This window comes from Giraffa tippelskirchi, chromosome 4 (assembly GCF_054371585.1).
Source record: "Giraffa tippelskirchi isolate mGirTip1 chromosome 4, T2T-mGirTip1v1.2.pri, whole genome shotgun sequence".
Lineage (NCBI taxonomy): Eukaryota > Metazoa > Chordata > Mammalia > Artiodactyla > Giraffidae > Giraffa > Giraffa tippelskirchi.
Genome location: NC_137278.1, coordinates 17,828,558 through 17,854,762, shown reverse-complemented (window position 1 = coordinate 17,854,762; position 26,205 = coordinate 17,828,558). Strand labels below are relative to the sequence as shown.

Here is a 26,205-nt window from a genome sequence, read left to right as displayed (position 1 = left end):
GGATAGTTTGAAGAGTGAAGTCGCTCAGTCGTGCCTGACTCTTTGTGACCCCATGGACTGTAGCCTGCCACACTCCTCTGTCCATGGGATTTTCTAAGCAAGAGTACTGGAGTGGGTTGCCATTTCCTTCTCCAGAGGATCTTCCCGACCCAGGCATCGAACCTGCATCTCCCACATTGTAGGCAGATGCTTTACCGTCTGAGCCACCAGGGAAGTAGGAGGGATTTTATTTTTATTTTTTTAAAGTATTTATTTATTTCGCTGCATTGGATCTTAGTCATGGTGTGCAGGCTCAGTAGCTGCATGGCATGTGGGATATTAGTTCCCCAGTCAGGGACTGAACCCACATCCCCTGCATTAGAAGGCAGAGTCTTAACCACTGGACCACCCAGGGAGTCCCCTGGATGGATTTTAAAACCAGAGATCCAAATCATATTTTGCCTGACTTTTGTGAATGGATGGATAAATTAGTTCTCTCATTTAATGGTGTGTTTCTACATTAGAACATTAGAAAACACTGTATTATTTCCATGAGAATGTTTTGTAGATGGATTACTGCAAATTAAGGATTGACTAGATTTGTATAAGGACACTTCTTTGACTTGAGCCATCGTGTTTTCAGAATAAATCAGTTTGGGTGCACCTGCTTTTAAATGAATTCTAATACTTAGTATTTTGGGCTCTTTTGTAAATACTACACTTGCAAAGACTACCGCAGATCCACAGCTGTATTGGTGCAGTCAGTCAGGTAAACAACTAAGTGATGTCTGTCAGGACGATTCTGAAATCCAGGTTTCTCACTCCTTTTCATACTTGTGCCTTAGTGATGGAAAAGCAGTAATGCTTCCGTCTCGGGACCCCATGGAGCTTTCATGTAGCTGGGAAATGTGGGATGCTCAGCCCCCAAGTGTGGCTTTCTGGAGTTCTTATTTTTCCAGCCCTTGTGGGGCTTATAAGATGAGACTCCTCTAGGGTATCCACAGAGTGTTAGCCTTTGGAGGTTTTGCTTCCTTATTTTTTTTCTGGGAATGTTCTGAGTTATGCGTAAGCACTTTTTATCCTGAATCATTTCAACTCAATGTTTGTGTGTAGGCCCTTCTGACCCTTCTAACAGTGCTCTTACTTTTTACAGGTATGCCTTACATTTTCTTGTACAAAGTGGAATTTCCTACTGTATCATGGTCATAATAGGAGTGGAGAACATGCACAAGTAAGTGCTCGCTTTATTCACGTATGAGACAGGTTCCAACATAATCGAATTGGGCCCAATAGAATTTTACCACATTAAAAATTGTTCTGAATTATGATCATTTTTTCAAGACCATAATTGATATAAAAACAAAACCAATGGTATGCATCACCCTTTCATGTACTCAGAGCAGGGTTTCTCAGCCTCAGTGCTCTTGATGGCTGAGGCTGGAGCATTCTTTGGTGGGTGGGACTGTTGTGCCCTGTAAGATGCTGAGCACCATCCATCACTCCTGCCCACTTGATGCTGGCAGCCTCTCCTCCCTAGATTGTGACAACCATGGATGTTTCCAGTTTCACATGTTTCTTTTGGGGCCAGACCACTTCCGGGTAAGGACCACTGGCTTAGTCTTAGGGTGACAGCAGTGCAGAGATGGAGTAAGCAAATAGATTAGAGAGAGATTTAGAAGGCATGTGTGGAAGGACTTGGTGATTGATGGGAAAGAAAGGTGTCAGGGTGACCCCAGGTTCCCGGTGTGAACAGTAAGGGAAATGGAAGCAGAATTTCTGAGCATAGGGAAGTCTGGGGGTGGGGAGCATGTCTAGGAGATAAGCATTTCAAACAATGTGTGTGGGGGGGTGTTAGTTGCTCAGTTGTGTCCGACTCTTTGCGACCCCATGGGCTGTATCCTGCCAGGTTCCTCCGTCCATGCAATTCCCCAGGCAAGATGTTCACCTAAAACAGTGCTTGGTATGTAGTAAACACTCTTGAGTATTTGCCGAATAGATGCCTGTGGACTTTAGAGTGTCTGTGAGACAGTTAATCGATGCTGGGAGCTGGTGGAGGTCTGGGCCAGAGATGGACACTGGACACTGGAAATAGACGTGGTTGAACACCCAGGGGCCGAGGTACCCACAGACCTTGGTGGCAGATCCTTGCGGGTGTTCTGTGTTACCTGTGGTGCACCATGTCTCTGAATCCTGACATATGTGTGGCTTCAGGAGTTTTCATACAAGGAATGATGGACCTGTAGCTAATTTAATAGGTTTTTTTTCCCCCCAAATCTCACTCTGTTCTGCATCTTTGGTGACTCATGGGTCTCCCCATCTGCTTTCATGCCATGTCTTCCCTCAGTTTCCAGCAGTGCCCCCTGTCTTCCTGGATCCTTCTCCCTGCTGTATGCCAGCACTCTAGGTTCTTGGTGTTTTGACTCTAATTTTTTTAAGAGGAGGAGTAAAATATTTTTTTTAATTTTAAATTAGTATATTTATCTATTTTTTAACTTTACAATATTGTATTTGTTTTGCCATGCATTGATATGAATCCACCATGAGTGTACATGTTTTCCCCTTCCAGAACCCCCCTCCCACCTCCCTCCCCATCCCATCCCTCCAGGTCATCCCGGTGCACCAGCCCCGAGCACCCTGTATCATGCATCGAACCTGGACTGGCGATCCGTTTCACATATGATAATTTGCATGCTTTAATGCCATTCTCCCATATCATTCTGCCCTCGCCCTCTCCCATAGAGTCCATAATACTGTTCTATTTATCTGTGTCTCTTTTGATGTCTCACATACAGGGTTCTCTTTACCGATTAACTAAATACCATATATATGAGTTAGTATACTGTATTGGTGTTTTTCTTTCTGGCTTACTTCACTCTGTATAATAGGCTCCAGTTTCATCCACCTCGTTAGAACTGATTCAAATGTATTCTTTTTAATGGCTGTGTAATATTCCATTGTGTATATGTACCACAGCTTCCTTATCCATTCATCTGCTGATGGGCATCTAGACTGCTTCCATGATTATGTATCATGTGAAGCAGTTTTTACACCATCGCAACTCTGCTTATGAAATCTCACACAGATGACAGGTTCAAGGTGAAACTGTACTTAATATCTGAGAAAAGGAGCTTCATGTTGTAAATCAGGAAAAAGAAGGAAAATCTGATGGGGTTACTGACAACAGAGGACTTGTATATACCTGCGTGAACGAAAGTCATAACATGCTTCTAAGTAGGAAGGGTGTATGTGTGTGTGTGCGCGCGCACATGTGTGCTCTAAGTCACTTAGTCGTGTCTGACTCTTTGCGACACTCTGGACCATAGCCTACCAGGCTCCTCTGTCCAAGGGAATTCTCCAGGCAAGAATACTGGAGTGGGTTGTCATGCCCTCCTCCAGGGGATCTTCCCAACCCAGGAATCAAACCTGCGATTTCTTACCTCTCCTACATTGGCAGGTAGGTTCTTTACCCCTGGCGCCACCTAAGAAGCCCCCAAGTAGGAAGGTTAGTAAATTCATATTCAGTCAAAGGAAGTTGTTTATTTTTCTGAAAGGCAGTGGCAGTCTGTGAAGCTACCTTTTAGACCTTCAGCCCCGGTCTGGTTTGGAGCCCTTAGCCACGTGCGGCCTGTAGATTTAAGTGAATTAACGTCTAAAGCCTAGTTGTTCAGCCACCCTGGCCACATGGCACGTGCTCGACCCCCACAGGTGGCTGGTGGCCTCTGTATTCAGCAGCACACGGAGAACATTTCTGTGGTGGTGGGAAGCTCTGCTGGGTGGTGCGGCTGTGGACCCGCAGTCGGAGACAGTTGGTTTCATTGCTCTTTGACAGTATGTTCTGTGCGCATGCTGCTGCTGCTGCTGCTAAGTTGCTTCAGTGGTGTCCGATTCTGTGCGACCCCATAGACGGCAGCCCACCAGGCTCCCCCATCCCTGGGATTCTCCAGGCAAGAACACTGGAGTGGGTTGCCATTTCCTTCTCCAGCGCATGAAAGTGAAAAGTGAAAGTGAAGTCGCTTAGTCGTGTCCGACTCTTCACGACCCCATGGACTGCAGCCTACCAGGCTCCTCCATCCATGGGATTTTCCTGGCAAGAGTACTGTATGTACTGCCAATGTTTAGAATTTGACACCATCAGTGGAGCAGGTGAGGGTAAATGGGTTTGCCACTTTAGTTGCAAGTGTTGGCAATAAAGAGGAAGTAATTAATTTAGAAAGTGTGTCTTTCATCTCTTTTAACCCCTTCCATTTCAGTTTATACTGATATGTTTTTCTGTTTGATTTTGCCTTTTTCCTTCTTGTTTTTTTTTCTTTTAATCCCTTTTTTCACTCAGACTTTCACATTAATTTTAAGTGTTCAATGGATTCGAACTGAAGAATTTAATTCAAATATGCTCGGTGGGGCTTATAGCATTCCTCTGTTGTTTAAAGTTATTGTTTATGTAAATATAATACACTTCTGTTTATTTCTTTTAGTCTAGTTTTACATGGTATGTATAATATGTTTCTTCGAACATCGAGGGTCTAAATTTTTTTAAGTGAAGGATTTGGACTTCCTGAGTATTTAACAATTTAAAAATTCTTGGATCTCTTATTTTTGTACATTTTGTAAGCTATTCATAGTGTAGTTTTTGCAATCTCTGTAACAAATCCATTTGTAAATTAAAATATTTTAATATAAGCTTTAATTTTGTAGCTTCCTTTAGCACTTACATGTATGCTGTTTTATTCTGATCCATAATGAGATAATTTACCTTTAAAATTTATTCTAGAATTCAGTGCTTTTTCTAGTCTACGTTTTCCTATAAGCTTTGAAATTTTTGAGGAAAAGTTTAAAAACCTTAAATGATAGAGGCAAAAAAAAGAAAGAGTATTTAGGAATAGAAGGTCCTGTATATTGGGATATTGATTCTCCTTAATTAGTTTGGGGAGAAATTAACTTTCACAAGTTTGCCTGTTATTTCTGAGAGCAGAGGTTGGTAGACTGTGTGTGAAGGACCAGAGAGCAAATATTTTAGACTGTATAGGATACACAGTCTTGTCATAGGTTTTTTCAGTCCTCTTGTTGTACACTAGACAGTATGTGAACAACAAACTTGACCATGAGTCCATGAGACCTCATTTACAAAAAAAAATATGCATTTCATTATAAATATTTGTGATCCGGGGAGTCCTACAGGCACAAAAAGTAGTTTTACTTACAGTCAAAAGATGTTGAACTTGATCCCTTTTGTAGTGGGAATTTAGCTTCTGTAATTGAAATATTCTCATTTTCACATAACTGTGAAATAACTGCCCAACTATCTAAACTACCAAAAAAATGACTAAATTTTGATTGTGAAAGGATGCTTGCAATGTTTACATTATCATCACAGATCTTAATGTGTCTTCTTGCCAATAAAAAGGATGAGGGAAAAAAAAAACAAAAAGCAGGTGGACTGTATTTGGCCAACCCCAAGTACTAAGCACACTCCTGCCCCAGGGATGTGAAAAGACAGAGGCAAGCAGACACATGCTCTTCCTCCTAGTTTCCAAAATATGAAATCAAACTTGCCAAGTGGTAATTTTAAACCTGTGATAGCACAAATGATGGAATAATGAACTTTATTACTGATTTTCTGTGAATTATTGTGATGAAGCAGATGCTTTCTAAGAAAGCTGGTTAGAAAAGGCAGGAGGGTAGAGCTGTGTTTCAGGCCCACCAGCCAGGAAGTGGGAGGCCTTTTCCCTGGAGAAGGTAGCACAGTGTGGCTGAGGCCTGTGCTGTTCCGATGGACTCAAAAAAGCCTTTGTGGATGGGCGTGGGAACCTAAGTGCCCTTCATATTAGTTTTGTGTTTTTTAACTTTTCTATGGGAAGACTTGTTCTGAGTTCCAAAGAACAGCCTCGGATTTTGGAACATAGCACCAGGTACCTGCCCTTATTTATGTGTAAACAGCAGACCTGTGGGATGGTTAACATGGGAAGAGCCTGTTAGCCTTGGGAGATTAAACTGAAGTCTTTTCTTGACAACTTGGCAGGTAGTTTTCAACAGAGCAAATGACCTACAGGAAACATATAAAAGATATAGACACATCCAGTAAAACCACACCTGCCTCGCGGGTTTACCAAGCTTTGTATGGGATTACGTCGTAAAAGCTGTAGGAAAGTGATCTTCAACCCACAGTCACATGGGCTCAGCTACCCACCCCTTTGAACAAAACAGAGAAGTGGAGATGGCAGAAAGTGAACAAGTACTAAAGAGCCTCTTGATGAAAGTGAAAGAAGAGAGTGAAAAAGTTGGCTTAAAGCTCACCATTCAGAAAACTAAGATCTTGGCATCTGGTCCCATCACTTCATGGCAAATAGATGGGGAAACAGTGGCTGACTTTATTTTTCTGGGCTCCAAAATCACTGCAGATGGTGATTACAGCCATGAAATTAAAAGACATTTACTCCTTGGAAGGAAAGTTATGACCAACCTAGACAGCATGTTAAAAAGCAGAGACATTATTTTGTCAACAAAGGTCCATCTAGTCAAGGCTATGGTTTTTCCAGTAGTCATGTATGGATGTGAGAGTTGGACGGTGAAGAAAGCTGAGCACCGCAGAATTGATGCTTTTGAACTGTGGTATTGGAGAAGACTCTTGAGAGTCCCTTGGACTGCAAGGAGATCCAGCCAGTCCATCCTGAAGGAGATCAGTCCTGGGTGTTCATTGGAAGGACTGATGTTGAAGCTGAAACTCCAATACTTTGACCACCTGATGTGAAGAGCTGACTCATTGGAAAAGACCCTGATGATGGGAAAGATTGAGGGCAGAAGGCAAAGGGGACGACAGAGGGTGAGATGGTTGGATGGCATCGCCAACTCAATAGACATGGGTTTGGGTAGACTCTGGCAGTTGGTGATGGACAGGGAGGCCTGATGTGCTGTTGTTCATGGGGTCGCAAAGAGCCGGACATGACTGAGTGACTGAACTGAACTGAAATTTCATTAGCTCTGGAACCTGAGTCACGTCCTCTTTACCTTTTTGAGTCTAAACTGCATTAAACCAGCTGACTTACCTGGGCACCCAGGTGTGCTTTTCCCTGCATCCAGGGCTCAGCTGCCAAGAAGAGGGTTCCCGTGCTGGGAGAGGTGCTTTCTGAGGCCGTTCCTGGGCACCAGGTGCTTTGCTGTGTTTTTCTCCTCCCGCTGATGTCACATCAGAGCTTTCGGTCAGGGTTTGCGACCGAATTCACCTTTTCTCCTCCCAGACTGTGAACTGCTTGAGAGGGGTGGGGGCTACCTTCCACTTTTTATAATCCCGGTGTTGACCCTGTGGATGATAGAAGCTCAGAAGGAGAGGTTCTCTGTTCTGTTGAGTGCATGTTTGTGGACTTTTTTTTTGCATCTCTCTTTTTTTAAAAGATTTTTTTTTTAACACGGATCATTTTTAAAGTCTTTATTGAATTTGTTACAGTATTGCTCTGCTTTATGTTTTTTTGTTTTTTTGGTTTTTTTGGTCTGCAAGGCATGTGAGGTCTTAGTTCCCTGTGAAGTGTTAGTTGCTCAGTCGTGCCCAACTCTTTGTGATCCCATGGACTGCAGCTCACCAGGCTCCTCTGTCCATGGGATTCTCCAGGCAAGGATACTGGAGTGGGTTGCCATTTCCTTCTCCAGGGGATCGTTCCGACCCAGGGATGGAACCTGGTTCTCCTGCACTGCAGGCAGATTCTTTACCGACTGAGCTATGAGGGAAGCCTTTAGCTCCCTGACCAGGGATCAAACCCACACCCTCTGCATTGGAAGGTGAAGTCTCAGCCACGGGACCCCCAGGGAAGTCCCTGGCATCTGATTTTGGTGGGGTATTTCTGAGCAGAGGATATCCGTCTGTGCGGAGAGCCTTGAATGGCATGCTTGGTGGGTTGACCAGTAGTCTGTGGTGTTGCCTGCATCCCTCCCTGCTTATCTACCCCCGAGGCTGGGTATGGAGCCACGACCCTAGGGTAGGGGTGAGATCAGGGAAGGACCAAGCAGTTTTAGCTGATGTGCTTTTAGCTCAGTCTTCCATGCCCCTGAAGAGCAGGTGGGACCAGAGTCCATCTTCACCTGTCAACGCCGGTGGTCACAGGACTCCTGCAGTGTGGATTCCTGAATAGAGTTATCACGAGGAACTCTTGACTCCACTGGGGAGGAATGAGGATGTTGGAAATGCCATCTGGCAGGCAGAAGCCTCAAGTTACTTGGAGATCTGTCCTCATGAAGGTAATGAGCATTGATTAGTGGCTCAGCAGAAACTCTGCAGGGGAAAGTACTAACATCCCTGAGGACAACCTGCGATCCCATGAGAGGGAATAAAATGTGGCAGGAACAAACCTGGACTCTTAATAAAAGTTTTTCTTTTCTGCTCTCTGTGGATGGTACTCAAAAGCCTTTCAGTGGCTTGGAGTGAAGGTGCAGGCCCTTTGGGTGTTGCTGTACTGTCCTGAGCTAGAAGCTGTATTTCAACCAGAAAACCACAAGTAATTCTAAAATGGGTTTTTTACATTATCTTATCCTCGTAGCAGTTAATGTTGCAGCAATCATTGCGTGTCCATCGCTGTGCAGGGTGCTTGGATCGCACTAATCCTAGCATCAGCCCTGGAGGTGGGCGCACCAGGGGATCTGTTTCCCCAGTAGCAGGTTAGTAAGAGAGGAACCTGGGATGAGAACTGGGTGTGTCTGATCACACCCAGTGCCCAGGCTTCTTGTTTCTGCACTTTATTACTTAAGCATTCAGCTTTATGATATGAGAATGTGTCGTTACAAGGAAGAACCCTGAATTGATTGAGGAGAGGTGATGGGAGCCAGCAGGGTCCTGAGCACAGTGAAGGACTCATATGTGTTGGTTGCTCTTCCTTAGCACAAAGATACAGATAGTTTTTATCCAAAAAGATGCAATGGCCTTTAGGCATATTATGCTCAGGAGCTCAGGTTTTTAAATATTCTCAATTCTCATAGAAAGGAAAACCTGTTACTTGGTGAGAGGCAGTAGGATGTCCAGGCCCTGTTGGATTCTGAAGAATCTTTAGGACATAGCATCATACCCTCTTGGGCATCCCTGGTGGCTCAGTGGTAAAGAATCCACCTGCAGCGCAGGAGACCTGGGTTTGATCTCTGGGTCGGGAGGATCCCCTCGAGAAGGGCATGGCAACCCACTCCAGTATTCCTGCCTGAAAAATCCCATGGACAGAGGAGCCTGGTGGGCTGCAGTCCATGGTGTCGCAAAGCATCGGACATGACTGAGCGACTGAGCACACATAGACACACATCACACCCTCAAACCCTGCGCTTGGGAAAGGACCTGATTCAGATTCCATTATGCTGTCTAGTCACTGTAGTATCTCTTTTGGAGATTTTGAATTCTAAGTTGTGTTTCCAGTTGTAAGCTGAATCTCTGTAAAGGACCCAATCATCCGTGAGCAAGGAAGGTTGGTTTCTTTCCCTTGGGTCAAGAGTTTCTGTCTGAAGTAGGAAGAATATGTTAATGTGGAAATGCTGCTGCTGCTGCTGCTGCTAAGTCGCTTCAGTCGTGTCCGACTCTGTGCGACCCCATAGATGGCAGCCCACCAGGCTCCTGTGCCTGGGATTCTCCAGGCAGGAACACTGGAGTGGGTTGCCGTTTCCTTCTCCAGTGCATGAAAGTGAAAAGTGAAAGTGAAGTCCCTCAGTCGTGTCCGGCTCTTAGCAACCCCATGGACTGCAGCCTACCAGGCTCCTCTGTCCATGGGATTTTCCAGGCGAGAATACTGGGGTGGGGTGCCATTGCCTTCTCCGAACGTGGAGATGAAGACAATACAAACACACATCCCTTGGAAAATAATGCTGTTACTTTGGGTGTTGCTGTTACATCGGAATGTGTTAGAATAAGAAGGAATTTGCACAGGTGGACTCAGGTAATGGGGCTGTACCATAAAGAAGGCTGAGGGCTAAAGAATTGATGCTTTCAAACACCATGCTATTTACATAAAATATGTGGTTCATGTTGAAATTTTGTGAGAGAGAAAGATGGCATGAATGGTGTATTTCTTTTTCTTTACTTTTAGGTAAGAAATGAGGAAGTTGTTTGGGGAAATTAGGGCTTGCTGAATGCTGAGTGTGCCTGTGGTGTATTGTTATAGTAAATACGTAGGCTTGATATGGGCAGGTTTTGTCTTCTCTGTGTTAGAAACAGTACGATTTAATAGAGTGTTTGGACTTGAACTTTGGAACTTGAATGGTGGAATGACTTATGTGTTCAGTCACTTTGTTGAGTGCTCTCTACAAATATTCCACTTACCTGTCCCTACAGTCCTGGTAGTGTTAGTCATTCAGTCATATCTGACTCTTTGCGACTCCATGGACTGTAGCCCACCAGGCTTCTCTGTCCATGGAATTCTCCAGGCAAGCATACTGGAGTGGGTTGCCATTCCCTTCTCTAGGGTATCTTCCCCACCCAGGGATCGAACCCAGGTCTCCTGCATTGCAGGCAGACTCTTTACTGTCTTGAGACACCAGGTCATTATCCACTGTACAGAGAAGGAGACTGTAGTTCCAAGAGGTGAGGTCACTCAGACCAGTAGCAAAACCAGTAATGATCAGTCCTGGACGTCTGTGAAATTAATTTCTGTGGTTATTGCTGATTTATGGAGATTCATTTAAAGTTTTCTTTTTAATTAGAGAAAAAAAGATTCTCACCTTCTTACCAGATAGCATAAACAGCCTGGGTTATTTTTTGAAAGAATAGCAAGCATGTTGGAGACATAGTGACTGGGTTTGTCTTAGTCATCATTAGAACGCAGTGATGGGGTCTTTTTAAAAGGCTTTACCTCCCAGAGAAATATTTGAATAAAAGTGATTTTATTCTCTCAATAATCTACCTTAATTTAAAATTGTTCAGTCTTTTGCAAGTTGCATGCTTGAGGCTGATACTTATTTAATTACATAATAAGTATAGACTTTAAAGTGCTACTTTAATGTCAGTTGACTAAGAAAAGACTTTTAATATACTTTTTGATACATAAATTTGAATAGGGAAAAGACAGTGATCCCATCCTGCTTGCTGCTGCTGGCTTATTAAACAGTTCTTATTTAGAGTAGTTATGGAGAGAGAATCAGAAGATAAGAGGGCAGAATACCTGATGACCTGAAAAACGGTAGGAGATTTTGCTGAAAGGATGTTATAGGCAGGTGAGCCTGGGCACCTATTTCTCTCAAAAGTGTAAGCTTTTGGTTACACTTAGTGAAGCCCAGAGAAGAGATGGGATTGCTCGTCTTTTCCTGGCCTGGAAATTAATCTTGGTATGACAGACTGTGTGCCTTAGCAGGACTTGCCTTGGGAAGAAGGTAACAGTGTCAGGATGGGGTTGGCACGATTTGCCTTTCAAAGTTCCAAGAAGTCTCATATAGAATTCATTTTGTTGGAGCATAGCTTCATTTCAAAACATGAATTATTAGAGAGCTGTTATTTAGAATAGTACAAGGTAATAGATAATAGTACAAGATAATAGAATAAACTTTTTTCCTTAGACACGAGAGCTTTAGAAAGTGTTCAGAGAACAGCCTTAAAGACTTGAAGATAAAATCCAACGAAGAAAATGATAAAAGTTAAGAAATGAGTAGGATGGAACCCCAAAGGACAATAGACAACTTTAATTACAAATAAATTACTTTTAATAGCTAAACTGCCAGTGATATTTATTAAACACAAATGCTAAGGTGCTTTCCCGTGCGATCCTTACAGCCACCTGTGCTGTAATACTGTATCTCAGCTTTATTGTTGAAGAAAACAGAGATTCAGAGACCTAGATGCTTTCCCCAGGTTTATACAGCTGGTCCTCAGCAGGGTCAGAATTTGAAGCCCAGTCTGTTCAGCACCAAAGCCCCATGCAGCCAGCTGCTAAACTCAGCTCCCCCCTGACCTTCACAACATGAGGATTTTCCATGGGGAACAGGCAGTGTCCTACCCATTTTATTTCGGGGTTGTTTTCCTTCATTGATAATTGGTGTGTGTGCAAGTAATATAAATTAATCTTAGTTTGAAGGGTGAATTGGGAAGCTAAAGTTCTTTAATTCTAATTCTTGGGTTAGTTTGTTAATTTATCCAGACTTGGCAGCTGAGCAGTGAAGCCAGTGGGATAAATCCTCACTTCTTCCTTCATCTCCCCCCTGCCTGTATTCGCCATCACCTTGCTTCATCAGTCTCCTCTTGGGTCGTTTGAGGCGTGGACACCTGAAAGGCGTTTTGAGACCGCCCCTGGCGAGGTCAGCTCTCAGTGGGTGGTGGGGATGCCCCGCTGTCTTTACGCTCCTCCCGACCCCTCCAGCCCGCTGTTGCTCTATAAGCTCCAGCTTCCTTAGATCGCCACACACATCGTCTTCCTTGCTGCCCTCGCTTTGAAGATCTTCACAGAATGAACTGAATCACCTTTTTCCTTTTCCGCTTTTCCACCTATGTGGTTTTCATTCTGAAGGGTAATGGAAGAAAGGTGAGTGATCGTCTGTGCAGGTGGGAAGGGAGCTCGGCATGCTTTGTTACAACACGCAGCCCCTGAAGAGCAAAGACAGCCCCCGAAGAGCAGAGACCGGCAGGTTCCTCCCGTCGGGAGGGCCGCCGGGTCTCTGACTTGGCGGGTGGTCATCCCTGGGGTCGCAAAGAGTTGGACACGACTGATCGACTAAGCGCGGCACAGCACAGGATTACGTGAAGCCCTTTACGGACTTTAGTTTTCACGGTTCTGGTTTTAGTAGCAATTAGAATAGACTGAAATCTGGATAAGATGGATGCGTTTTTGTGGGTAATTGTCTTTCTCAGTTTAAGATTCTGTCATTACACTGACTGCCAGATACAGTTTTTGATGTTTTTAAAACCTTTAAAACTTCACTTATGTGTATTGATTGATTTAAGGACTATCTAATCAGGTGATATTTTTAATTACAATCCAGATGTCTGAAATCTTGATGTAAACTATAGAAGTCTATGCCTTTTTCCCCCCTTTTTTTTTCCCTTTTGGCCAAGCGCAAAACGTGTGGGATCTTAGTTCTCTGACCAGGGATTGAACCCACTCCCTTGGCAGGGAAAGCGCCAAGTCCTAACCATCGGACCACCAGGGAATTTCTATAGAAGTCTTCGCATTTTGAACGATAAAATCATCCTGCTTGATACCAAGAGCCAATACCCAATTTTATTTCTATCTTTGAGTCATCTTTGGAAGTTTTCTTTATAAAACACCATTAAGTAACTTCATTATGTTACAGACACAGGTGTGGGAGCAGAGTTAGATTTTATAAAAGAGCTGAACAGTTGCCACGTGGTTTGGGTCCTTTCTGTCGTCTGTAAGCAAAGTGAGAAAGGAAAGGACCCAGTGCCCTCGTGTACCCATGTCTCGGTCTGCGTCTGGTCTGCTGAATACAGCTGAGCTCCGTACCTGTTGTCATGACTAAGGCTTTGTAGAAGAACAGACACAGCCCCTCACGACTTGTATTGTGCTTGTGACTCGTGGAGACCTTGTCGTTCCAGGTGAGAGGGCTCCTGGGCGGGGAACCCGGCAGGCCCTGTCTTCCGAGGAACAGCAGTTTTATCAGGGAACATAGATGACCTGCAGGTCTCTAGGAAGACAGTAAGAGAGAATCCGGAGTCTCCCCATCCAGGGAGAAGCCCAAGTGGGGGCCCTGGGGAGAAGGTCCCTTCACCCCAAGAGGACAGCCGCACTCTAGTGACTGGGAACAGAACAGGGGCCTCTGAGTCTTCTATGAAGATGATGTGGTGGCTGGTTTTTGCGGTAAAGCAGCTGGTTTTATAAAAGTGTTTTAAAATTCTTCTGTTAGAGTCACAGACTCTTAACAGAGCTGGTTTCCAGCCACAGAGGTCAGCTCATGCTCCGAGTGAGGGCTGACAGGCTCGTCCCGCCCCGGGGACTTTTCTAGGTGTGGATATGTTTCCGATTTTCTGAATCTGTTTTAGAACTTGAATTTACACCACCACCCCACCCCCCACCCCCCCGCCACAGAAATCATATTTCCGTACAAGCCTACCAAAGCCTACTTTAATTAACTGAAGTTTCAGCTACTGAGGAGTGAAAATCCACAAATTTTCTCCCCCCAAAGTAGCAATAAAACTGGTCAAAACCATTGTTGGGCTCTGAAAATTTACTCAAAGCAAGCAGCAATTCGAGAAGCTTTTATTTAAAAGAAAACTGTTGACCTTTGAGTGAGAACAGTGGAAACGGCGGTGTTCCTGCCTGGGCTCCCCTCCACCCCTCATTCCCTGGCAGAGAGTTCTCCTGGGGCAGGGCCGGCCGCAAAGACCGCAGCTTTGGTTGACTCGCTTCGGGGTGGAAGGCAGAAAACCCAGGCAGTGGCTCACAGAGGACGCCTCTAGCTCTCCCGTCCTGAGGATTTGGTCTAACGTATAGCAGAGAGATTCTTGGCAGCGAGAGAGCCATGGAGAGATACCGATACAACCATGGCTGCCTGGAGACTGCCTCCACGTCAGGGGAAGTCTGGTGGACCTGAAGGAGAGAGATGGCCAGGGCAGGCTTGAAACCTGCTAGACTGTTGAACGAGCTCTCAGACCCACACCTGGAACCCTCAGCGGAGGGCAGAAACCTTACTGGTGGCAGATTTTTAAGCACAAGCCCTGACTAGCCATTGACTGACCACTGAGATTACAGACACAGGGGAGACTCCTAGAGTAAGGCTGAAAAATAAAACTGTGAATTTAAAAATCGGAGGGGAGATGTCAGCCACTGTGTACCGTGGGTGAGAGAGATGCAACAGAAACAGCACGCTCCAAGATCACTGCAAACAGTGACCGCAGCCATGAAATTAAAAGACACTTGCTCCTTAGAAGGAAAACTGTGACAGATCTGCTACTGCTGCTGCTAAGTCGCTTCAGTCATGTCCTACTCTGTGCGACCCCATAGACGGCAGCCCACCAGACTCCCCCATCCCTGGGATTCTCCAGGCAAGAATACTGGAGTGGGTTGCCATGTCCTTCTCCAATGCATGAAAGTGAAAAGTGAAAGTGAAGTCGCTCAGTCGTCTCCCACTCTTAGCGACCCCATGGACTGACTAGCCTACCAGGCTCCTCCGTCCATGGGATTTTCCAGGCAAGAGTACTGGAGTGGGTGGCCATTCCCTTCTCCAGGGGATTTTCCAGGCAAGAGTACTGGAGGGGGTGGCCATTCCCTTCTCCAGGGGATTTTCCCGACTCAGGAATTAAACCTGGGTCTCCTCATTGCAGGCAATTTCTTTACCATCTGAGCCACCAGGGAAGCCCATGACAAACCTAGACAGTGTATTAAAAAGCAGAGACATTACTTTCTCAACAAAGGTCTGTCTAGTCAAAGCTATGGTTTTTCCACTAGTCATGTACAGATGTGAGAGTTGGACCATGAAGAAAGCTGAGCGCTGAAGAATTGATGCTTTCAAATTGTGGTGCTGGAGAACTCTCTTCAGCGTCCTTTGGACTGCAAGGAAATCAAACCAGTCAATCCTAAAGGAAATCAACCCTGAATGTTCACTGGAAGGACTGATGCTGAAGCTGAAGCCCCAATACTTTGGCCACCTGATGCGAAGAGCTGACTCATTGGAAAAAATTGTGATGCCGGGAAAGATTGAAGGCAAAAGGAGAAGGGGACAACAGAGGATGAGATGGTTGGATGGCATCAATGACTCAATGAACATGAATTTGAGCAAACTCTTACATACGGTAATAATAGCACAAAGGACACAGAAGAAAATGGAGCTGTGTTGGAGCAAGCTTGCTGTTTTATTAGAATTAAGTCAGCGTTGATCTAAACTAGGTTTCTGGTCTGAGTGGGCAGGTGGACTGTGTTATGTAGGAAATGGGGTGGCTGGGGACAGGCAGCTTCCTGCGTAGGGGGGCTTTCTTTGCATGTTAAATTTGAGAGGCCTCATTAAATATTCATGTGGGAACAGCAGTCAGACAAGTGTGGCGTTCAGGGTAGAGGCTTTCAAGCCTTCAAAGCAATGAAATTAACTAAGAAAGAAATGTGCCTGAAAAAGAGAAGAGGACTAAGGCTTCATTTACCAACTGGTCTGAGTCACCAGCTAGGAAGAGACCAAGCCAGCTTTCCAGCCCAAGCCAGTTTGGACTCCAGAGTCAACTTCTGTGTTTTCTTGATATGCCCTAATTTACAAACTTGACTTTTTCTCCTTAGTTTCTGCAGCCGATATATTATGAGATATTTTTTAGTTTCTCCTTGGAAACCCTCAGAACTTGCTGTCACATCCCCATCTTAACTCAGAACTTGTTTCTTCCTGCTACATAACTGCTCCTCTGACTCCCAGCCTTATCTCTTACCATGCATCCTGTGTATGAGTTAGTCTCTATTACTTGCCTAAGAACTATTTCACTATATCACTCGTTGCTCAAAAATCTTTGAACGCCTGCAGGAGAATAGCCAGAAATGCTCAAGACACTCATGGCCCGTCCGAATACCCTGAACCCTATTTTACACACTAACTCATTTCCTGTAGTTCCTCCCAGTTTTCACTGGTACGTGTCAGGCTGGCCACTCCTGGCTCTGGGCATTTAGCCTCACAGGGAGGCGTCCTCTCCTCTGTGTCGTTCCTGTTCTGTATTTGTGGCTATATCCACATCATTGTCGTCCCGGGAGGAGCCCTCAGTTACTTCCCTGGCCTGCGATGAACATGTTTTCACACTGCTTCCATTCTGTTCTGCTGCGTTACAGAATGCCTTCTCTTTGTCAAGCTCAGTGCCAGGCTCTCATAGACTCAGAAGTCTGAAATCTTCAAGGAGTGCTGTCTGGGAAGGATACAACATCTAAGAGAACAGTTTTCACAAGATGCGATAAAGATGCTCTAAATAGACATGGTGAGACAGGGGTGACTGGCATCTCAATAGCTAATCCTGGAAAAACCCAGCACCGTCACTCACCATTGGCTGTCAGACACTATGGCTGTGCTCCCTGGCTTGATGTCAGGTTCCTGCAATGGAGAAGTGGTATCTCACTGCTCTTTCTGTTCCTTCTATAAAAGGCAAGCATGTTGAGTCAAAGTGACATCTTTAACAGACAAAACTCTTGGAAGAGATAAGGCATGTGATTTCAAAATGTGAAGAGTGGCTACTGTATATCTTTACGAGAATGTGTTTATAAATGTGATAATAATGGAAGAGGGCTTCTCTGGTGGCTCAGTGGTAAAGAATCCACCTGCCAATGCAGGAGACACAGGTTTGATCCCTAGGTTGGGAAGATCCCCTGGAGAAGGAAATGGTAACCCACACCAGTATTCTTGCTGGGAAAATCCCATGGACAGAGGAGCCTGGTGGGCTGTAGTCCAGGTGAAAGTGAAGTAGCTCAGTTGTGTCTGACTGTTTGTGACCCCATGGGCTGTGGCCTACCAGGCTCCTCTGTTCGTGGGATTTTCCAGGCAAGTACACTGGGGTGGGTTGCCATTTCCTTCTCCAGAGGATCTTCTTGACCCAAGGGTCGAACCTGCGTGTCCCACATTGCAAGCAGACTCTTTACTGTCTGACCACCAGGGAATCCCGGGCTGTAGTCCAAGGGGTCCCAAAATGTCAGACATGACTTGGCAGCTAAAAAACAATAGTGGAAGGAGCCTTTCAACTTGGCTTAAGACGTCACCTAGTTAGATAGTTGATACTCACCTGTTGGTTACCTGAGGATAAACTTAACCTTTGGTCCTAATACCTTAACAGAAACAAAGTATCTTAGAATGTGTTATTGTGTACAAAGTAAAAAGAGTAAGAAATGTTAAGGATTGCATTTACTAAAATTCCATTAAATTGATAACTGGACTTCTAGAATAAAATGCAAATACTGTCAAAAAGATTTTAGAAAACTGATGTTTTAATGATGATTATAAGACTAAATTTTGAGGCTTCCAGTAACTGTAGTAGATTCAACACACACGTTTATCTGAAACTCAAGGAGGCAGAAACTGGAACCTAAGTGCTGGTGAGGATGATGCTATTGAGGATGGGCCAGTTTGTCCTGCCAGGTCCAGGGTGGGTCGGGAAGTGGCATCTGGGGAGCAGAGCCTGTGTGCAGTGTATGCAGCTGCAGATGACTTGGTCCTGGTGATCCATGCTGGACCCTTTGAAACTATGCCTGTGTTACTTTCATAAAAGTAGAGTGAGATGAAAGAAGAGCCAAACCCACTCTGGGTTGCTGGCTTTAGAATACCAGCCTCATTCTCAAGTATGCCACTCCATAGAAAATGAATTCTTCAGGTTGCCTCACGCGTGATAGCCACTAACTATAAATGAACAGACTTGATTAATCATAAATTTTTAAATAGGAAACTTGAACAGTTTATAAGCAGCCAATCTTTCCAGGTCCCTGCTGACTTTATCAGACTTAAGGTCCTATTTTGAAATATACCCAGAAATAGAACACTCATCTTTTGTTTTACTTCATTTGCCTGTAGGTCCCAACTGTCATTATGCCTAATAGTTGTGTTCGTATTCACATGACTGTTGTGTTTGTATTTAAAGGCATGCTGCTGCTGCTGCTAAGTTGCTTCAGTCGTGTCTGACTCTGTGCGACCCCATAGACGGCAGCCCACCAGGCTCCCCCGTCCCTGGGATTCTCCAGGCGAGAACGCTGGAGTGGGTTGCCATTTCCTTCTCCAATGCATGAGAGTGAAAAGTGAAAGTGAAGTCACTCAGTCGTGTCCGACTCTTAGTGACCCCATGGACTGCAGCCTACCAGGCTCCTCCGTCCATGGGATTTTCCAGGCAAGAGTACTGAAGTGGGGTGCCATTGCCTTCTCCATTAAAGGCGTGAGACTGGATGAAATCCTTTTGGAAATAGGTATAAACAGAGAAGAGGACTGAGCCCTGGAGTCCCAGGTTGAGAAGGAATCTGCAAAGGAGATTATAAAATTTGTTTCCAAATAATTTTAAGATCAACTTTCTTTAGGTAAAAATCACCTTAAACAAAGTAGAACCACCGGTTCAATGAGTTTTGACAAATGTCCAGAACTGTGTAACTACCCCCCAAATCCAGACACAGGACACTTCATTAATCCGCCAAAGTTCCCGCATTCCCTTTGTAATTTTTATAGCCCAGCCCCTTGCAACCCGCTCGCTCTCTGCTTTCTACCACCTTTGATCAGTTTATCTGTTTTAGAATTTCATGTAAATCGAACTGTATAGTAAGTAGGGCTTCCCAGGTGGAAATCCCATAGATAGAGAAGCCTGGTGGGCTACGACCGTGGGGTCCCAAGAGTTGGACATGACCAGGCAACTAAGCACACACCACAGTTAGCCCTCAGATTGTTGGCCTTTCCTGAATTGGGGCTGCACCCAGAGCCCCCTGAACTTGAGCACCTTAAAAGGGAAGAGTTTCATTTGACTTCAGCACATTAAAATAATGGCTCACTTATTAGTTTTTGTCTTTCTCTCCATCAAGATTTTGAACCTTTTGGTAATGTTGCCTGTTTTCCTCATTTGGGAAGAATTCTTTTTCAGTTCTCAGCATCTCAAGCCCATTAATCCCACAGTCCCGAAGCACTTTGTTTTTCCCTGAACAATTTCCACTTCATATCTAATATCTAGAGAATCGGTGTTTTGGATGTGGTTTCTCTTTTTTAAAATGGGGCAGTAATTCAACACTTATATTTGAATGAATAATAAAATGTTCTCTCTGGAACTCTTCAAATCTTGTTGATTTCATTTTGTTATAAAGGATGATAGTATCAGGATGCTTTTAAAACTGCAGAGAGCAAAAATCCCTACTCATAGTGATGTAATGGTATAACTCATAGTGGCATAGTGGTAACCAGTGCAGAGAGATTCACCTTTACAGGGAGAAGTCATGAGGCAAGGCAGTTCTTGTTGATTAACTCAGCAACTTCTGTTTTTATGAGGGCATCAGAAAGTTCTGTACTTTGTTTTATTTAGCTTTTTTGCTTCACCATCTCACCAGATTGTCTGTAGGCTAGCTGGGCTTAATCGACATAGCAGTAGCAGGGGTCCTGTGTGCTCCGCTTAGTTGCTTAGCTGTGTCCGACTCTTTGCAACCCCAGGGACTGTAGCCCACCAGGCTCCTCTGTCCAAGGGGATTCTCCAGACAAGAATACTGGAGTGGGTTGACATGCCCTCCTCAGCAAGTGTCCTACTTGCTATTTAAGGAGAAGGGCTCTCCAAAAGCTCTGTGTCATGTTTCACTGACTATACTTAAGTTTCACACCCACCTGTGAACTGTCAGTTGCAGTGAGTACTAGACCACGGTGACTGAGTTAGAACAGTTAGTCTCCCTCCCTGTGTATCTGCTTTTTCTAAGGGCGAGAACGAGGGTTCAGAAGTAATGTCACTTTCTCAAGATCACACAGATAGGAAGAGTAAAAAGTTGACGGAGCCGTTATTTAAGTCTCGGTCAGGTCTGCTTGGATTTTATGTGCAGGTGTGTTTTCTGTTTGAAGACGTTCAGTGAAACATGTACTGACCGCAGCACTGATAAGAACACCATGCATGTATGTATTGGCCTATATGTCTGTTTTCTTGTGCTGATGCTGAACTTGACAAATCAGAGGCTTTCCCTGTCACCCTTCCCTGCAGCCTAACTCAAAAATAACAGTGAAAATGTGGTGCGCTTTGGTATCGCTTAGGAACGCATTTCAGTTCTGGATCATAGGGAAAAACCCAGCACCTCAGATTTTTTCTGGACTTAGGTTCTTCAGAGCCAGCGTAGTTGCTCAACAGTGTTTATTAAAGAGGCAGGTTTCTTTCTTGTTTTGCGGTTCTGTCCTTCTCCTGTTAGCTCACTACTTCAGGGATGCAAGGTGATTGCTACTACAGCCATCAGATCCTTTTTCTGGGCAGAAGGAATTCACACTACGCCAGCTACATGTATCCGCTCTTTTTCTTTGATTCTACAGAATGCTTTCATTGATTTTTGACAAACTCGTAACTAATCCATGATCGCAATTCAATCACGAGTTGACAGAATTAGACCACAGAATTTTCCAGTTCAGTGAAGAAGTTGCTCACATCATGGGCAAACAAGTGTGGTTCAGTTAATGAATGTTGGTTGATATTTTTGTTTACATTAATGAGTAAGTTGAAAGTGAAACACCAAAGATACAGGTTGACACTTTTTTTGTCCATAATGTGAATGAGAGCAACTTCTTTGCCGAATTAAATAATAGTTTTTGAATGCTAGAAGAATAAGATTTTCTGGGGTTTTTTTGAGGGGGAGCCTATTCACAATGTCATAGCTGCAGGTCATGACATACTTTTAAAAGTTTAGCATGTATTATTAGCATTCTCTTCATTGCTTCTGATTCGGGTCAGCAAACTTCTTTCATAAAGAGCCAGATAGTAAATATTTTAGACTTTGAGGGCCTTGTAGATGCTGCTGCAACTATTCAGCTCAGGTGTTCTGAGGCAAAAGCAGCCATAAACAGTATACATGTAAATGGCCATGCTGCTGCTGCTGCTAAGTCACATCAGTCATGTCCAACTCTGTGCGACCCCACAGACGGCAGCCCACCAGGCACCTCTGTCCCTGGGATTCTCTGGGCAAGAATACTGGAGTGGGTGAATGGCCATGAGTGTGGTCAAACGAAATTTGATTGACAGAAGCAAAGTAGGGAGTGAGATTTATCCTACAGGCTTTGGTTTGATTATCTCTGGTTTGAATAATCTGTTCATTCAGTGGGTAAGTCCTATCTGACTGATTGTGTTGCAGCACTCCAGGCTTCCTTGTCCTTCAGTATCTCCTGGAGTTTGCTCAAATTCATGTTCATTGAATAATCTATAGTGTTTGCCAAATTTCAAGGTGTAAATACCTACATCACTTAATTTGGCTTCCTATATTGAATCATTTTTGCATTTATCCAATAAACCCTGCTTGGTCGAGGTATCTTATTTTAGATTACAATTAGTTTTAGTGTGCTAAACTCTTATTAAAGATTATTTCAGTAACCTAGTGAAGACTTCTTTGCTCAGGAATAATCCAAGTAGATCAGAATTACCTATTTGTCTGAAGTTTGAAAGGACGCTTTCCTAAAACCTCCTGAATAGCCTATTTGAGAAGTTTATGATTTTAAATTAATCAAATACATTGGGTTTTTTTCTGTTGATTTCTTCTATATTATGTATGTTTAGAAAGTCCTTCACTGATTTGAGGACATTTGAATATTTATCCACAGCTCATATGTGTTTTAGTTTTATACTGTATATTTAATTCTTTTATCCATCTAGGATGGTTTCGATGAAAGTATAGTTCCATTCACCCACCCAAATTGTTTTAACTCATTAGGTGATAGTCCATTCACTCCTGCTAATATGCATTACAGCCTTCATTTTACACAGTGGAATATATGTTCCAGAGTCCGTTTGTGAATTTCTGTTCTATTGATAACATACATTAGCTCCCCTAGATGATGTTTTAATTCTTTTTTAAAAATAATTAATTTATGACTGTGCTGGGTCTTTGTTGTTGTCATGCGCGAGCTTTCTCTAGTTGCAGCAAGCTGGGGGGCTACTCTCTAGTTTTGCTACGGGAGCTTCTCATTGTGGTGGCTTCTCTTGTTGCAGAGCCCAGGCTCTAGAGCGTGGCTTCATTAGTTGCAACACGTGAGTTTAGTTGCCCCACAGGATGTGGAATCTTCCCTGACCAGGGATTGGACCCATGTCCCTTGCGTTGATGGGCGGATTCTTAAGCACTGGACCACCAGGGAAATCCTGATGTTTTTAATTATTGTAGCTCTCCCCCATACATTTTAAGACTGAAAATTATTAAACATTTATGTTTATAAAATGTGGGTAAATACCACCTGACACACACTGTTTATGATTTTAGATGATGGAGGACAAGTTTTAAAAATACTCTAAAGAACTTTTTGATGTGTGTTGCAGCCAAATATTTTTATAGTAGATTTTGTTTTCTAAAAAGAAGGAAAAATAAATAGATACCAGTACTTACCATATTCAGTTTTACGTTGTGAGCTTGACTTTCAGATACATAATCTGTTATATGGAGGTTTTTTCAGAAGGAAAAAATGAATAAAGGTAGGAACTAAATGTGTTGCCGTTGAAAATGGTACAAAATTCAAGGAAACTGAAGCAGACATTAGTAACGCGTTTTTACAGTTTATCAAAGAAACCCATTTGTGGAGTAGATACAGTGATGTTCACAATTTTTGAACCATATCATATAGTTAATATGTTAGTTTAAAATGTATTCTTTAACAAAATGAATCTTCTTATTTCACTAATCTAGCTTGTTTTTGTTTTCCAGATATTGTTTCGTGTTTGCTTTGGGATACCTCACAGTATGCCAAATCACTAGAGTCTATATCTTTGATTATGGACAATATTCTGCTGATTTTTCAGGGTAAGATGAAAACTTTTGATTCAGAAGTCTGTTTATCTATTCTAACATGTTGGTTAAAAGACAAAATATAGTTCCATTTAGTAGTTCAAATGAAAAACTCTTTTCATTTAAAATTCTTTTTGTAAATTTAACATTTTTTGTCTTGTAAAGTCTCTTATAGTGATGTGTAAGTCACAAAGTAACCTTTTTTTTTAATTGACTTTTGTAAAATTTCTAAATATATGAGAATAAAATTTGTTGTTTGATATTGCCGATATTGAAAGCATTTTCTAATTCTGGGCTTCCCTGGTGGATCAGACGGTAAAGCGTCTGCCTGTAATGCAGAAAACCTGGGTTCAATCCCTGGGTTGGGAAGATCCCCTGGAGAAGGAAATGGCAACCCACTCCAGTATTCTTGCCTGGGAAATCCCATGGATGGAGGAGCCTGGTAGTCTACAGTCCATGGGGTCGCAAAGAGTCGGACACAACTGAGCAACTTCACTGGTTCTAATTCTGTTAGAAATTTTTGCAGTTACCTAAGAACTATTGAAAATCAGTCCCTTTGAGCCTGCTTCCTTGATACCCTTCTTTTCTTCTTCCCCCTCCCTCCCTTCCTCTCTCCTTTCCTCCTTCCCTTCCTTCCTCCCTCCCTTCTTAGAATCCCTTTTGTACAGTGTTTCACCAGCTGCTTTGTAACATCTGCTTGTTCTTGCTTCTTAACACACTGTGGGACTGTCTTTGGATGCAAGTCCTTGGACTAGCTTTGTCAGTCTGAATTTCCATGAGAATGCACTTGAACATGTGTTTTTCTTCTATGCATTTCACATCTATGAAATGTTTTACATTCTAATATTCAGTATTCTAGTGAGTGGTAGAAATAACTTCAGGCTTTTTTTTTCTTCAGAGGAAATTTTGTCCTTCCTTGGTTCTGGAAGGATCTTTTGCCTGTAACAGAACTGATTGAATGTCACTTATGAGATAAATGCAGTCCAAGTCCTTAAAGAGAAGGCAATGGCAACCCACTCCAGTACTCTTGCCTGGAAAATCCCATGGACAGAGGAGCCTGGTAGGCTGTGGTCCGTGGAGTCGCTAAGAGTCGGACGTGACTGAGCAACTTCACTTTCACTTCTCACTTTCATGCATTGGAGAAGGAAATGGCAACCCACTCCAGTGTTCCTGCCTGGAAAATCCCATGAGGAGCCTGGTGGGCTGCCGTCCATGGGGTCGCACAGAGTCGGACACTACTGAAGCGACTTAGCAGCAGCAGCAAGTCCTTAAAAATGAACTTGTTCACTGTCTTTATAAAGGGACAACTGCTAACATCTGCGTACTGGGTGGGGAAGTTGAAGATAAAACTCTACGGTGTATATGTCAAGCCTGACAGCTTTCTCTGTTGAAAAAGACACAGAAGACCTGCTTTTAAGTAGGTCTGGAGTTATCTGTGCAGGATAAATAATGACCAGTAAATTCAGCTGAAGGGTAAGTAAGTGGAAAAAATAAAATGAAACAAATCATGGCATCTATGAATAAATGTTGAACACTAGAAAAGAGCCAATGTTGTGTGAGCTTACAGAAAAGTCACTGTTGTAAAACAGGAGAATTGCAGAGGATGAATTATCTTTTTCTCCTTAATGATATCAAAGTGGATTTTACTTTTGTTAAACAGATTTTAAAACTAGACTTGGATAAAAGACTATATTTAAAAGAACAAATAAAACCAGGATAAAACAAAATTTATTAAATACACTAAAAAACTAGGTAGTCAAATTAGCAATATATTGAATAGAATTGAGAATAACCTGACATACAGAAGAAGAGAATAGATGTTGGCTATCAACTTATAAAGGACTTCCCTGGTGGCTCAGATGGTAAAGTGTCTGCCTACAATGAGAGAGACCCGGGTTCAATCCCTGGGTTGGGAAGATCTCCTGGAGAAAGACATGGCAACCCATTCCAGCATTCTTGCCTGGAAAATCCCATGGACAGAGGAACCTGGTAGGCTACAGTTCATGGGGTCGCAGAGTCAGACATGACTGAGCGACTTCACTTTCATTATCAACTGACAAACAGTTGCTGCTGCTGCTGCTGCTAAGTCGCATCAGTCGTGTCCGACTCTGTGCGACCCCATAGACGGCAGCCCACCAGGCTCCGCCGTCCCTGGGATTCTCCAGGCAAGAACACTGGAGTAAGTTGCCATTTCCTTCTCCAATACATGAAAGTGAAAAGTGATAGTGAAGTCACTCAGTCGTGTCCGACTCTTAGCGACCCCACGGACCGCAGCCTGCCAGGCTCCTCTGTCCATGGGATTCTCCAGGCAAAAGTACTGGAGTGGGTTGCCATTGCCTTCTCCATTATAAACAGCAGGAATTCTTAAAGCAAAAAGCTATTAAGCAGAATCAGTAGGTGTATTGGGCCACCTTGAATCTTGATGAACTTGGAGAGGTAGCCTAGGTCACATGTTGTCATCTTAGAGTAATGAAAATAGGAACTAGCTACGTGTATTTTTAAACTGCCACGTTTACTAAGTAGTTTAACATAGCAGATTTCAATTTATTCATAAGAATTGGTAGAAGTACAAATTCATGTGATCCAGTGTTCACTGGAGACTCATAACCCCGTCTTCGTTTTTATCTTAGTCATTACCTTTTTTATTTCCCTTATCTGCTATTCTAAACTCTTGTCACTCTTTAGCTAGGGGTGGGCTAACCACTATCAAAGCACATTACTCCCATGACTTTACATAAAGCAAGTTTATTTCTCATTCACATGCAGCCCACTGAGGAGGGGGCCTCTGCTCCCCACAATCATTCAGGGAACCAGGCTCCTTTCTTGTGGCCCCATCTCCTTCAGGGTCTCTAGAATCCTCTTGATTAAATCGAGGGACTGGCGTGTCCCGTAGTGAGCTGAGCCCAGAGAG

General features: G+C 43.5%; 1 protein-coding gene across 6 annotated transcripts in view; it reads left to right on the top strand.

Moving 5' to 3' along the window:
- Positions 1–26,205, top strand: part of MBOAT2 (membrane bound glycerophospholipid O-acyltransferase 2) — a 150,805-nt gene that overhangs the window by 99,901 nt on the left and 24,699 nt on the right. For 5 of the 6 annotated variants that reach the window (XM_081483455.1, XM_081483454.1, XM_081483453.1 and 2 more), the window contains 2 exons: positions 1,133–1,210; positions 23,214–23,309. In XM_081483455.1, coding sequence (XP_081339581.1) covers positions 1,179–1,210; positions 23,214–23,309 — 128 coding nt within the window. In that variant the 5' untranslated portion in view covers positions 1,133–1,178. The remainder of the gene's footprint in view (positions 1–1,132; positions 1,211–23,213; positions 23,310–26,205) is intronic. The other variant, XM_081483457.1, reaches the window with a different exon arrangement.